At 42.0% G+C, this 14767-nt stretch overlaps 2 protein-coding genes across 3 annotated transcripts in view; one reads left to right on the top strand and one right to left on the bottom strand.

Moving 5' to 3' along the window:
* Window positions 1–4541: 4541 nt before the first annotated feature.
* Window positions 4542–12776, top strand: cd36 (CD36 molecule (CD36 blood group)). The gene is made up of 12 exons (XM_008288011.1): window positions 4542–4664; window positions 5031–5191; window positions 5290–5434; window positions 7602–7757; window positions 7853–7944; window positions 8088–8137; window positions 8238–8307; window positions 8539–8726; window positions 8838–8956; window positions 9049–9122; window positions 9318–9372; window positions 9480–12776. The coding sequence occupies exons 1-12, from the start codon at window positions 4542–4544 to the stop codon at window positions 9657–9659; spliced, it is 1413 nt and encodes a 470-aa protein (XP_008286233.1). The 3' UTR covers window positions 9660–12776.
* sema3c (sema domain, immunoglobulin domain (Ig), short basic domain, secreted, (semaphorin) 3C) overlaps window positions 12442–14767 on the bottom strand; it is a 52781-nt gene continuing 50455 nt past the window's right edge. For both annotated transcript variants that reach the window (XM_008288012.1, XM_008288013.1), the window contains exon 18: window positions 12442–14326. In XM_008288012.1, coding sequence (XP_008286234.1) covers window positions 13895–14326 — 432 coding nt within the window. In that variant the 3' untranslated portion in view covers window positions 12442–13894. The remainder of the gene's footprint in view (window positions 14327–14767) is intronic.

Genomic DNA, 14767 nt, shown 5'->3' with positions numbered 1-14767 from the left:
AGAATTAACCTGAGTGATTTAAATATTTGGGATTAAAACCCTACAACAAATATATAAAATACATATATATAACTTTAACTGACTGTAAAAAATATTAAGGCTAAGACCTTAGCATTATTAATTACATCACGTTCTATGTGTACTCTAAACGTAGACGTAACATGAAATAAATTGAGTGCTGCAGATATCCTGCTGGAGTTCTTTGAATGTAAAAGTTTCTCAAATACCACACTTAACTAGACGGACAAATATTTTAACTTTTGTAAACAGATCAGTTTTTTTTATGAACAGTAAAACAATTTCGCAACATATTTGGCCAACTCTAGCATAATATTTTTGAGGGTTTTAACACATGATCATAATATCAGCTGATAGACCCAGGGCTATTTTTGTTATTGCTTTTATTGTCAGAAAACAAACAATATTATATCTATGACTATCTATGACTATTCATAAAACATTTGGGACTATAGTCTTAAATGCCATGGTCAAATAAACAGGTTCTTAGTGATTTTTAGTAGACTTTTCACATGTTACTGTATTTTACACTTTTAGGATCCCTACACTACATATTTTCTTGTGTTTTTCAGTAGACATCATGTGTAGAGCACCTTTAATGACTTTTTGGAAGGTGCTATTCATTCAAACTTTTCCATAATATTCTGCACCGTGCAGAACAGCCATTACTTCTGTAAAACAAAACTAATTTTAGACTTCACTTTACGCTGCACAGAACATCTTTGCCCATGAATGAATAAACCTCTACTCTACTGCTGCAGAGCTGCACTTAAGCAACACACTAATGTTTCTAGTGTAGTGGTTAGAAAAAAAAAATCACAGCTCATCATAGAACAAGAGAGAAAGAACCATGCCCTGAGGTGAGCCAAAGTTGATCCTAAATAGTGTATTTAAATAATTTGATTTTGAGGAGGGACTATCTTGCATATAATCTTCCCTTCATCCTTGTCATCTACCTACTGCCCAGTATCTACATTTTCTGTCCAGTTAACAATTGAAAATGGAGGAACTTAAATACATTTTTGTTATGCTTAATGGCTAATTTTCACTGCATTATGTGTATAGTTGTATGTTTTAATTTCTCATATAGGTAAGTCTATTATTCAAACACTTTTATTCTGAAGGAAACGTCTAAGCAGCAGGACTCTGTTCAAACCTGCACATTCACAGCTTTACACACTGCTACAAGATAAAAACTCATAATTTTTACATTATAAGCTGCATCATGTGACTGTTATTTTGCTCCACAATAAACATTTATTAGCTGTGTGATTGTCAATAATACACCAGTAAAGTTTAAATAAAACTCTCATGGAGACATGTGACATATCACAGTGTTTTGAACATGCATAGTTAATGCCTCTCTGATCATATTACATCTACATTACACTACATCTGTTCGGACTAAATTGTAACTGAGTAGCCTACATTTCCAGCATGTATTGTTCCCATGGGAACCACACCTGTAACCAGCCCCATCCCCTACCCAGCCAGCTGTACACAGCCATTGTTTGTGGTTTAAATAATTCAGCCTGCCAGACAAAGTCAAGTGTGACGCTTCAAAGTCAACACTCCGGCTTAAGGATGGTGGTGTTAACTTCAAAACTCGCCACACAAATCCACTGTGGTGTAAACATCACCTCCCCCCCCGACTCTCTCTGTGCGCGCATTTTCATTTTAAACGTGACTTTTTGGGAATACATGCAAATATGCAACGTTGACCTTTCCGTTCTAATCCTACACTGGCTGCAGGTTTCACCCCCTCTTTGTCATCCAGACCTTCTCCAGGTTCGAGATAACAAGAAACACAGAGTGTATCCCCACGGCAAAGAAGGTTGTGTCATTTTATCTAAAATACCACAGACACAGAATGCATTCATATTCTTTGGAGAAAAAAACCCCAAAAAAGACAATACTCCTCATTATAAAAGATTCATGCTTATGTAGAAACTCTGCTGCTTCCAATATGAGTTATAAAATCCTTGGTAGGGTTCTGCTTCTGGCTGTAAAGTATTTTGTATGTGGATAAAAAGAAAACTTTTATGTTTTTTTGCACATGATTGGTACTTTTTATTTCTTTCTTTCAGCACACAAATAAATCAGCCATGAAAAACAACGTTGCTTCTGTGTTCATGGTGATCAGCCCAGATTAAATTAAAAAGCTAATTTTGACTGTAACTCCTGCAGGGATACAAGAATTGGGATCTCTTTTACTTGATGAAAGAAGGTGATAAAAAACAAAGTTTGCTAGTTTTGACCTGAAAGGTTCACGGATATACAAGGATGCATTCATGCAGTTAGAGAATATATTCAGTTTTGCTTGCTGCTTTGTTATACTCCCCACAAGAGGGCATTGTCAGACTCCAAAATGTGGCAAAAAACCTGCATGATATGTCAACACAAGCCCTCAGGAAGGTGAAGGAAATGCAGGCCAACTAACTGCACTTTCCTCTGATAAAGGCCTGCTCACATGATCTGTCTTCACTGAGTTTCAGATACTATGATCGTAACATTTTGTGAGGAGAAATGCTTTTACATTGCTATCAGAGATAAGTTTTATTTATTGCAATTGCCAAAGACGGTAACCCACGTAAACTGAAGTCCTGAAATTGCACTTGCAAGACAAACAGTGAAGTCAGTCAGGTGAGATTTACACCGTACGGTGAGAGTGTTCGATCAAACACAGAGTCGCCTCTTTCTGAACTATTGTGAGAGAGCAGGGCCTCTGTCCTGCAGTGGGCGATGAGGGAATGGGGGTGCTGCCCTCCAGTGGTAATAATACAAAACGCCACAGAGCTGGAAGTAATATTTACTCAGCCCCCAAGTCTGTATATTTAACATGCTTCAGCCTTCCAGTGTAGCAATATGCAGCTCTGTATGGATTCAGAGGGTTTGCATTTTAATTTTAAATGGGCCGGTTTAACACACAAGAATCAAACTGTGCAATGCCTTTTGAAAGCTTTATGAAATTAGAGACACAAACATTATGTTTTGCAAGATTCATGTGTTAAAATCGGGCTGCAAGGTGGCACAGTTGGTAGCACCGTTGCCTTGCAGCGAGAAGGTCGCCGGTGGGGGCACCGGGATCTTTCTGCGTGGAGTTTGCATGTTCTCCCCGTGCAGCGTGGGTTCTCTCCGGATTCTCCGGCTTCCTCCCACAAATCCAAAAATTGGTGATTCTAAATTGCCCGTAGGTGTGAATGTGAGTGTGTCTGTCTCTAAGTGTGGCCCTGTGATAGACTGGTGACCTGTCCAGGGTGTCCCCTGCCTTCACCCTGAGTCAGCTGGGATAGACTCCAGCTCCCCATGACCCTCGTGAGGATTAAGTTGTGTTTAGATAATGGATGGATGTGTTAGAATCTGCACATTTCCCAAAGGCACTATTCACTTGCTCTATGAGGAGTGCAAACATCTACTATATCAGAATATATCTACTCTATTATTTGACCATTCTTTCCCTCCGTCCTCTCCTCTGGTATTAATGGAGTGCTGGAGTATTCAGCTTTCCAGTATGCCTCTGTCATAGCCACAATCTGTCACCGCCACAATCTGTCGTGTGGTGTGGCGTGCCAGGCTATACGATGTTTGTCTGACTTATTGAGCTGAAAGAAAAACAACAAAAAAAAAACCCCACAGCGTGCGATTAAACAAACCCAAAACCAATTAAAAGCGATCCGCAAACACGTGAGCTGATACGTTCATTATCGGTGTTATATTGTTGCTGATCCAAAAAAAACCCCATGTGCAAGGAGATCCTTTATCGAAATAACAAAGCACGATAAGCGCATGGAAATATCTTTAGGAGATAACGAGCAATTCGTTTTAATATCCCCCCCTTATGAGAGTGCACCACTAAAAACAGATAAGACTGTAACTGTGTCTGCACAGTGGGAATATGCTCAATCATTTATGCGCTGCTCTTTATTTTCCCTGTTGCTAAGTTTGTGTGTTATTCACCAAGGCAGAGTGGAATAAAATAATGCCTAGAATTTTTCTCAGTAACCAGGTCATCTCTAGAACTGATATCATACAGTGTGATAAATCTTCACAAGTGAGGATTTATTGCAATTGATTCTGGCATCCCAATATATATATAAAAAAGGAAAAGAAACAAAAGCAAAATGCATTATTGAAACACTTCAAAGTCTCTGCGCTGTGCAAGACTTTCAACCTTTCTCCTGCTCTTATCACCAAGTCGGAGATGGCTGAGTGATACCTAAAGGGACACCTCTCAGCTGAACCTTAAACCCCCCTTCTGCAGTTATATAACCTAGTTATAGGAGGTCCCTGGGTACCTGCCATGGGTGTGTGTGCCTTTACCTGGCCTCCTCCTGCTCCTCTGATGGTACAGCCTGCCTCTGCTGCTTCTGCTGCTGCTCGGACACAAACACAGACGAGCTGCACATACTAGCACACAACCACAAACACGGAGACAGAAGGAGGAACAGGCAGCCGGGCGGGCGGATAGGCAGACAGCAAGACAGACGTACAGAGTGGAAAGGAGGGAAACGCACACCAGCACCATGGGCTGCTGTAACAGAAGGCGCGCGCTGATAGCCGGAGCTGTGTTTGGGGCGGTGGTAGCCATCCTGGGAGGCATCCTGATCCCAGTGGGGGACATCATCATTGAGGGGACAGTGGAAAAGGTATGGTGGCTCAGTTTCACCCTTGGAGTTGGAGGATAAGGGAATGACAGAGCGGACGAATGTGTGTGTGTGTGTGTGAGAGCATATGCGGAGATCAAGGTGAATCAGGAGAAACGAGAGGGAAGAGGCGTATGTTTTGGAAAGCTGCTTCAAATGATAAATCAAGAAGCCAACTGTGTCTTGTTGTCATCCATGAAAAAAAGATCTGTGTGTGTTTTTTAGACACAAATTCTAACGATTCAGACTTTATTTTTACCTAATAAGAGAGCATTCACCTTTTTTTTTCATGTATCAGTGGAGCTGTTGGCCTGCTGGCAGTCTTGAGGTATGTTAAAAATAGACCATCTGTGTGTCTGCGGGGTTTAGGAAGCCGTCATAGAGCCCGGAACGACAGCTTATGACAACTGGATGTCTAGTGGATCAGCGGTGTACAGGCAGTTCTGGCTGTTTGACTTAAAAAACCCAGTGGAGGTTTTGGAGTACGGTTCACCTCCAGTGGTCATGGAAAAAGGACCTTATACGTATAAGTAGGGCTCATTTATTTCCCCTTCTTTGATTTGAAACTCTGTCATATCACACAACATACAAGCGTCTACTCTCTAGTAAGACCCTCTCCCTCCTTCAGGACAAGATATCTTCCCAAAGAGAACGTCACATTCAACCCTAATCACACTGCCTCCTTCCTGCTGCCTGTGGGTGCCATCTTCGAGCCGACCATGTCAGTGGGATCAGAAGAAGACATGGTCACCTCCCTCAACCTGGCAGTTGCTGTAAGTGTCCGTGCCAACGTGTGTTGATTCCTGACTTGACTCCGCTCCACTATTAACGTTTACTGCATCTCTGTTCTAAAGCCGACGCAAGCCATGCCAAAGCAAGCTGTGCCGGCTTGTGGCGGGTTGCTTTGCTCTGATTTTTAGTGGTGATTCCCAACCTTGTTGACTTGTGACCCTCTGTGATGTTGTGTTTGTGAAGACTGACCTTGTCTGGCTGTTGATTTGAATTCTTTTATGGGACTGAAAACTACACTGAAGCAATGAGTTGAGAGGAACAAAAAAATCATAAAATATGCAGGATTTTGCAGAATTCTGGTGCATGTTTCTTGTTCTTGCTCTGTCAGTTTACACCTTATTTATTTTGTGACTCCACTGAGGCTCCAGCGCAGAGTGGTTTTCGAAGGAGGACTTGAAATAGAAAGCAAATGTGGGGATGACAAGTTAAGTATTGTGGGTTTTGTATCGAAACAAATTATTGATTTCATACACTCTTCAGATGAATAGGAAGCTTAGTTAACCAAAACAGCATCATGAATTTGCTGTGCAGTTAGTTGCAAATGCAATTTTGATGTTTGCCCATTCTGAACATCGACGTAACTAGGTTGGGTAGCAATGAAGTTTCTGTGCAGGTGGCATGCATTTAGCGACAAACGCTAACATAGCGTGCTAATCCCTGTGTTTACTTTGATGAACTAAACGCCTTTTTTATGAATACTCAGCCATTGTTAGCTGGCGAGCTGCCCTGGAAGTAGTTTGGCAGAGTCAGACCTACTGTCACATCACAGTGTCAGTGCTGGAGAATGGTCTGATTGCCCCTTTATATCATTCTGGGAAAATGCTCTGGATTGTTTGTATTTCCTTAAACCACTCACAATCGTATTGGGCAGAACTAAGCTTGAGATGCAGTAACTGTCCCTGCAAAACAGGGCTGAGGAATTGTTTTGATGGAACATTTGCATGCAGTGAGGCGAGTATTCTCGTTATACTGTCGTTAATTCATCAAAAGAACCACAAATCTGGTCATTTTTAGGGTGCGGGTTGGAGGTTGTTGTTGCTCGTAGGGAAGGAGATTATGAAAACGGTAACGTGCAAAGCCTGAGGTGAGGAGAAAACTGGATGAAATGTGTGCAGGGAATGGCAGGGTTATACCCAAAGTCTACGTCTGGTAAGTCAGACTACTCCTTGGTTAAAAATGCAGTTGTGCGTTGGTCAAACTCAAAGATAAGGATTTGATTTACAGCTAAAAACTGTTTTTAGCCTCGGGTAATCAGGCCATTCTCCACTGCTGTGTGTGTCAGTGCTGCAGAATGCTCTAATTCTACCTCATTATCATTCTGCCAGGGGAAGTAAGGTAAAAAAAAAAAAAAAATGCTGTATTTTCACAATCACCACGAAGCCCAGGATGTCCCTGCAAAAATAATGCTGGGAAAGAAGTTGTTTTGATGGAACAGTAGCACATTGGGAGTCAAGCACTGTCATTTAAATGGCTAATTCACTAAAAGCATTAAGCAGCATTAATGCCCAATCCAAGCCTTTGTTAGAACATGTCATTTTCTGTGTGCAGGTTGGTCGCTCAAAGGTTGTCGATAGTGTCTCCTATAGTAAAGAGAACAGCAAAGAGTAACACATACAGATGAGGGGGTGGAGAGTGCCATGTGAAATCACAATTGGCAGGTTTATACCAACAGTCTACGTCTGGTGAGCCAGAACAAAAGGCTTCAGGGGGTTGGAATCGAACATTTCAAGTGACCAAACTTCAACACAGATCTACGGTCATTAAATGTCCATTAGGGGCTCCTCCCGCGATTACCGACTTGACAGTCGACCTAATTGCTCCGGTCCTGCTGTGCTGGAAATTAAGAAGCACTGGGAGGCCATCATTTGCAAGTGACACTCACACTTTCTTCTTGGTGGACAGTCTAAATGTTTGCTCAGCAAACTTTGATAAGGCTGAAATAATGAGTGTAAGCAAAAGCTCTGCTTGTAAGTAACTATGGAATAACACAATCATAAAAGGGGATTACCTCCTGGCTTATCTCCTGACACAACAGCTGCAGTTGTGTACACAGCAACTTTGCTTCTTTTCCTTCCTTTTGTGTCTGATACTTTTATCGTGGAATGTATTTTCCAAATGTAAAGGTGAATATTTTGGTTTCTTTTTCAGGGAGCGTATTCACTGGTTCCAAAACCGTTTCACAGTGTTCTAGAGATACTGATAAAGTCGACCAACTCGTCCCTGTTCCAGCATCGTTCAGTCAAAGAAATGCTGTGGGGCTACCCAGATCCCATACTCAAAGAAACTCTGGGCCTATTTTCACCTGTAAGTAACTTTTTACAGTTAAAAAACATAGAAAATACAAGATTTTAAAATGCCAGGATTTAATTAATTTCTTCAATGAAATATGTTTTCCCTAGTACAATGGTACTTATGACGGCACCTTCAATGTCTTCACTGGAAAGGACGACATCTCGAAAGTGGGAATAATTGACAGGTGGAAGGGAGAAAAGTGAGTCCAATTATGAATAAAGTAAAAGAAACATTAAGTTTAGATTCAAAACCTGTATCTTACAGGAGTTGACGGGTGAGATTCACACTCAAATATTTTTGGCTGTTGAATCAAATTGTGAAATGTTAAACTCTGACCCACAGGAAGTTGTCCTTTTGGAACGACACGTATTGTGACATGCTCAACGGAACAGGTATGACTTTTCATCCTGAACTCCATTTACAGGACATTCTCATAATAATGCATACAAAGTCACCTTTGTAACCTGATTTGATCTCTTCTTTTTTCCTCAGATGCTTCCTTCTTCCCACCCTTTCTAGACAAGAAGAAGCCTATCTATTTCTTCTCTTCAGATATCTGCAGGTGAGACAGGGTTCACTTTGCACGGGCAGTTTTCTCTAATCTAGTCAGACTGTGATCCGGTACATATTTATTAGGGCATGGCTACCTTTGAACTTGATCTTTTCAGTTGTTATTAGATGTCAGAGCGGTCCACGATAAGTGTTGTCTGAATTGAGTTGCGCAATAAAGGCAAAGATTGCTGTGTATATGAAAGTCTAAGTGGAACTAACCCATGTAATGTTTGGTCTCCAGGTCTGTGTCGGCCAGCTATGAGGAAACTGTGAATCTGAAAGGGATCGATGTATACCGCTACTCCCTTCTCCCATCCACCCTGGCGTCCCCCGTGGACAACCCAGACAACCATTGTTTCTGCAGAAGCCAAGAGGTCACCAAGAATTGCACCGTGGCAGGAGTACTGGACCTCGGCTCCTGTCAAGATGGTCAGCAAAAGAATTTGTTTCATCCAGATGTGACTGGAAGTTCACTGTTTTATCATTCTGCTCGGCAGCTGGGCACGTTGAATTGAAATTCTGTGTTTGCCATGTGAACAGGAAGACCTATCTACATCTCTCTGCCTCACTTCCTTCATGGCAGTAAATCCCTGCTGACGGCCGTGAAGGGCCTCAACCCCAATGAAGAGGAGCATAAAACCTTCTTGGATGTCGAACCTGTACGAACCAATGAATTACTGACGTTTTTAAATTTACAGGAGCAGCAGTATCTAGCAAATGTTCACCTTTTTTTGTTGTATTTTTCCACCAGACCACTGGGTTTACCCTGAATTTTGCCAAGAGAATTCAAGTGAATATGATGTACGGGCCATCAAACGTCATCACGTAAGTTGTGGTTCACCTCTTTGTATAGCCTGTTACGCTAGCTTCTACTTACACATGAACAGTATTTATCTTTCCGTCTAGTTCTTGACAGGAAAGTGAGTAAGCACAAATGTCAAAGTGTCAAACTAGTCAAAGACGGAAAGTATGAGGCGGAATCATGCACTGAATGTCAAGTAATGAACTCTTTCCCTGCAGGGTGCTTAAGAAAGTCAAAGATTATACCATATTCCCTCTCGTTTGGATGAATGAGGTAAGTCAAAAAGATGAAGCCCTGCAGTCATGAAGTGTATCATCTGTTAGCTCGGCATGCATGTAAATCAGCCGCTCTTTCATTCTGTGTCTCCTCTGTGCATCCAGACGGCAATGCTGGATGACGCAACGGCAGAAATGTTTAAGAAGGAACTCATCTCCCGTATCGAGATGTTGGAGATAATACAGGAAGTGCTGTTGGGTGCAGGTGTGGCCATCTTCGTCGTGTGCCTCATCTCCTACTTCGTGGTGAGGAGCAGGAATAATAACCAAAGCAAGCTTGCGTGAACCGGTCATGCAATCGACTGTTTATTGTATGTAAGAGCACAGTGCATTCAAGCTGCTACGGGACGTCAGACCTTTTGATATAGACTTGCACTTTTTGTAATTTCAGTGTTATTTATAATGTCATACCTCCTTTGATACCAAGGGAGGAATACTGTGATTTTGTAAAGCTCGAGAGCTGAATTCCTTTGCCAAGTACTATTATTTAATTGCAAACACTGTAACATTAAATCAATCAGGGATTTCTAGAGGGAGAGCAGGTGAAAACTCCTCTTAACTGTCATGTAATCCATTAGATCTCTGAGAAGAGAGAAATGGGTTCGTTCGACATCCTATGAAAGAAATGTACATGAAACTGTTATTGCGCGAATGTTCATATCCTCTGCTGAACTAGTGTGTTCTACATGAATAAAATCTGAAAACGTGAGTTTTTCATTGGGTGTCCTATTCCTAGTATCGGATTGTTCGAACCCAGCACAACGATATCTAACTGGTTTTAAACCCTCCTCAGCTGAAAATACAGGTCAGACTGTCCCGCTGCTGTTACAAATCTCTGCATTGTACGCACTTTCCTCCTTATCTTGAGAGGCCCATAAATCACAACGTGTAATAAAGTAGAGCCGGGGGATGATAATGCTGTGTTATGAATGGTACTGGAGTTTGTTTGGTGAGAAAGCAGTATTTCTGCTCAGCAGGAGACCACTCCTCGGTTTTATGGGGTTTAAATGACCCTCAGCAGCCTCCTAAGGGTGTCTTTGATTCTACTGTTGGACCTGAATCTTACATGTCACACATGTAAGAGAGTGTTTTACTGAAATTTAAACAGACTTGGTGCTCTGTGTGGGGATATTTGATTTGCGACCTAAGGGTACGCCACATATCTGGGTCTTGACATTTGAAATTTAGGGTACACATTTTTGCTTAAAAACTTGAACCCTGTGAGGCTTCCACATATTGTTAAACCCACTCAAAATACGCCTTTTTGCTTTCTTGACAAGTATTAGATGAGAAGATTGATGCCACTTACTCGCCTGTACTATGAATTTGACGCTACATCAAACAGCTTGGGAGCTAAATTTAGCAAAAAGACTGGAAACAGGGAAGCAGCTGGTCTGGTTCTGTGAAAAGGACAGAAACTCAGGCACAAAACCCTCAATAAAGCCACTCTAGTGTTTTTACACTTCAGCTTTTGTGCACAGAAATAACACTCAGTCTGTTCATTGGGCAGACTTTACTACCCTCTGACAGAGCCACGCTACACCGGATATAAAAATGGGCAAACCCTCTATGACGTTTCATAAGAGGGGGTTTTGAAGCTCAGTGTGGTGGCTCAGGATGTGTCCATCTGCACCTCGTTCTGACTAACTTCTGGCTAATCCAAAAATGAGCAAAGAGGCGGGGGATGACGAGAGCCATTCAAATATCTCTGGGCCATTAACTCTCAGATGTCACTGTCACTTAAAGCAGTCATACCCTGAATTATGCAGAACTTTAAGCCTTAATAAAATTGACACAGGTAAGTGAATAAACATTCACATTCCATGCATGAACAGAGAAATTATCTATATAGACATACACTGTCTTGGACTAGGTGGAAACACATTTCTTCTTGTTGTAAAGTTGGGCACTTTAACATGGGGGTCTATGAAGATTAACACACTATAAAACCAGCCTCAAGTGGCCATCTGAGGAACTGCAACTTGGGGTCTGAGCTCAGGGTTCAAAGCCACCATGTATTTATCTTTACTACCACATCATAATGTCTCAGTTGTTTCAAGCACTAAATCTACAACATACCGAAAGCTTCTAAACAAGAATATTTTACAGAAAGTATTTATCGTACTCATGGTGCAATGCACTTCATCTCATTCATTAGCAAAATAAATAACAATACAACTGTTTTACATTTGCAAGCACATAGTTTATTGGCCTCTATTTTAAATTGCTAAATTGAGTTGAAATAATGATTAATGGATGATTGGACGTTCAAAAATGTGCCCACACAGAATGATGTGTTATGGACTGTAAGCCAGCTCGGAGGAGGAGAAGCAGGAAGAAGGCAGGTTGCCCACTTTGACCATCTTGCATTGGGGACCAGTATTGACGTGTTACGACTCTGTAAGTGTTGCTAAATGGCCAATGATTGATTGTGTTAACCAAAGGGAAGCAGTTGAGGGACACTGCTAGGATTATTAAGGTTAAGGTTAGTATGAATTGGGTCAGACAGCAGAGCTAATCCCACCTAGCACCAATGTAGTTAAATGCTAAACGGTCTACGGAGGACTCTAGATTTGCATCACCAGCTGTTCCTACTCATATTCTTGCATCACAAAATAGCGATCCTGTCAGCCTGCGAGCTTGACAGCGGCGGGGACACATTTTTCACATTTGAATCCGTCCAATTATCATCAACAGACAGCGGCGTGGCAAAGATGACTGCATTTTTTTGATTGTGTTAAAAAAGAGCCTTCAAAATGGGACAGCCTCGTCGCGCCACTATGATGCATTCGGTCTTCAAATGCAGCCTTCAAAGGATGCGGCCTGTGATTTGAGACACAGTTAATGTGGTATTAATCTTCTCATCAAAGTCTTGGCATGAAAGGGAAAAGCAACATTTCCTAAAATGTCAAACAGTCCCTTTAAAGCAACGGAATAAGCCTGTTATCGTATACTAAGTAGACAGATGGATGATGTATTGGCCAACAACACAACGGAGTCCACATGTTGACACTTCTTACTCATAAAACTTTCGCCTCGAAACAAACTCTATGATCCTTCTGTAAAATTGAGATTCATCTGAACATATTTATTCAGGCTATCATGGCAATAATAAATAGAAATACATATGTTTCATAACACTACAATTACACTGAGTTGAAGTTGACATGATGCTGGTCACACAGTTTTATTAAACGTGAAGCAGAGATCTGCACGAGGGAAGGTACACGCTTGAAAGTCTTTTTCTCAAAATGAAAATAATACTGTATGTCTCTGCAATTTGCAGATACAGTCGGAGTTAGTTGGTGAAACATGCGGAAATTATATACACAATGAAAACACAGTTTCACAAAACCTGGCGCAGCATTAAATTAAAAGAAAGAAACAAGATGAAAAAAAAAATAGTCTGTACACAAGCGACAAATAATCTTTATCTACATCAACTATGCTTCGGAAACAAAAATAGTCTATTCACATATGTCAAAGGGTCTAACTCACAGACTACCTCACTACTACGTCCGATAAGAACACGTCCACGCTGCTGTGTGGAAAAACCATCGAGGGATGTATCGGCATCAGCCCTACCGTGTACACTTCCAGGTTGTACACTAACTAAAATGTGCGTATCTGCTAGTTTTGGTTGCTAAAATCTAACCCAAGCAAGGATTTAGAGACCTCTACATTACTGATGAATTCTATAAACATGCTTCTGTGCTGGGAACTAGGGGAAACGTGATCGAGCCGGATTGCGGTGAGGCACATTTTCTGAACAACAGGAATAAATATTGGAGAGAACTCACATGGAATTTCACGATTTTAGCGTTTGGGTAACAGCACTGGATTTCAAAGTTTAGCCTTTGAACTAAAACATTTTTAGCTTTCATCCCGTAATACCTTTTATCGGGTCCAATTGCCATCTGTGTTTTGTATAACCAGTGCTATTGTAAACAGTGTGTTATTACCCTCCATGTTCACACAAAGCCCTGTAGAGACAGTTTGGTTAGTTATAAAATGAACATTCAAATGTGGCTAGGATCTAATAAAATACTGTTGTAATACTTAACATAAAGAGCGAGGGCGCTCACTGTCAAACATGCATCAGTCTCCCTTTGTCCCTTTTCTATCACATCCATTTAATATCATGACTTCAAATTACAAATCCACTGTGAGCTTATATCCGGCCGCTTCACCTCCCACCTCAATATTTAAAATATGACAAGACAGCTGAGTCTCATTGTGAACCACATCAGCTGAGACCACAGTTTGCAGTCGTAACAGTTTGTGTTGTGACCGTGGCGGAGAATGAACGGTTGTGTGTGTTAGTGTGGGTCACAGCCATCGAGTCACAGCACCTCATGCAAGAAAAAGAGATAACTCCCTCACACCCACCTCCTGGTTTTTACTGTACATCCACAGTGCAGCTCTGCAGTTGAGATGAGAAAATGAGGCTCTGTAAACTGCTTTGTAGGGTATAGGATTAGAGGAAGGCATGCGAGTCAGTTTCTGCAGCTCCCTCCGTGTCAGTCTTCCGGGAGGTGGTTGCGTCGATTGCGGCTCTTCCTTCTGTCCAGCAGCGGCTTCAGTTTGGCCAGATCCCCCCTGAGGGGTCCGGGCGGCTGTGACTGCTGTTGCTGCTGCTGCTGCCTCTGCTGGAGATTCTGGAGCTCCTTCCTCTCTTTGCAGTACTGCTGAACAGCAAGGCTCTCTGCCGGACTGAAGGCTGACAACAGGGTCTTGGGGTGCAGAGAGCTGGCCCACGCCCACGGAGACTGCTGCTTGTCTGTCAGCACGCTCACCATGGCCTCGCTCAGCACGCGCAGACGGATCTTAGCGACGGTGCGTTTGAAGCTGTTCTCAGTGGTCAGGCAGTAGTAAAGGCCCTGGTCGGACAGCTGGACGGAGCGGATAAGGAGGCCTTGCTCGGTGGAGAGCACGCGATCACTCAGCTTTACCTGCAGACATCCAAATACAGGATTAAAAAAAAAAGAGAAGAAGAAAGGATTATAACTGAATGCAGAATCGTGGGAAGCTTTTGTGTTTGGATGAAAACAATGCCAGAATCTTTGCACTCGCCAAATCTCAACCCTTTTAAAATAGAAACACAGCATCCAAGCAGTCAGCTTTGGCTCCAAAAGGGTTCAAATTTTGACAAATGTGCAGAAAAACCTTTGCTCAATGTGTGACGAATTCTTGATAAATGAGTTAATCCACAGTCGAGTCAGGTGCGACTTTAACGGACAATAATCACATCGTGTGGCCAGACACCCTATAAACAGCTTCATTCCAATGACACAGACGAGAATGGGTTGTTGGCTGCCGGATGCTGGCATGTCCCTTATAGCTGTAGCCAGGCACTCGAATGTCCACAACTCCAGTATTTGTCGTCTAAAAAC

Source organism: Stegastes partitus, unplaced genomic scaffold, assembly GCF_000690725.1.
Source record: "Stegastes partitus isolate 25-593 unplaced genomic scaffold, Stegastes_partitus-1.0.2 Scaffold536, whole genome shotgun sequence".
Classification (NCBI taxonomy): Eukaryota; Metazoa; Chordata; class Actinopteri; family Pomacentridae; genus Stegastes; species Stegastes partitus.
Note: the sequence above shows the minus strand (reverse complement) of the source record. Positions and strands in the feature narration are given on the sequence as shown.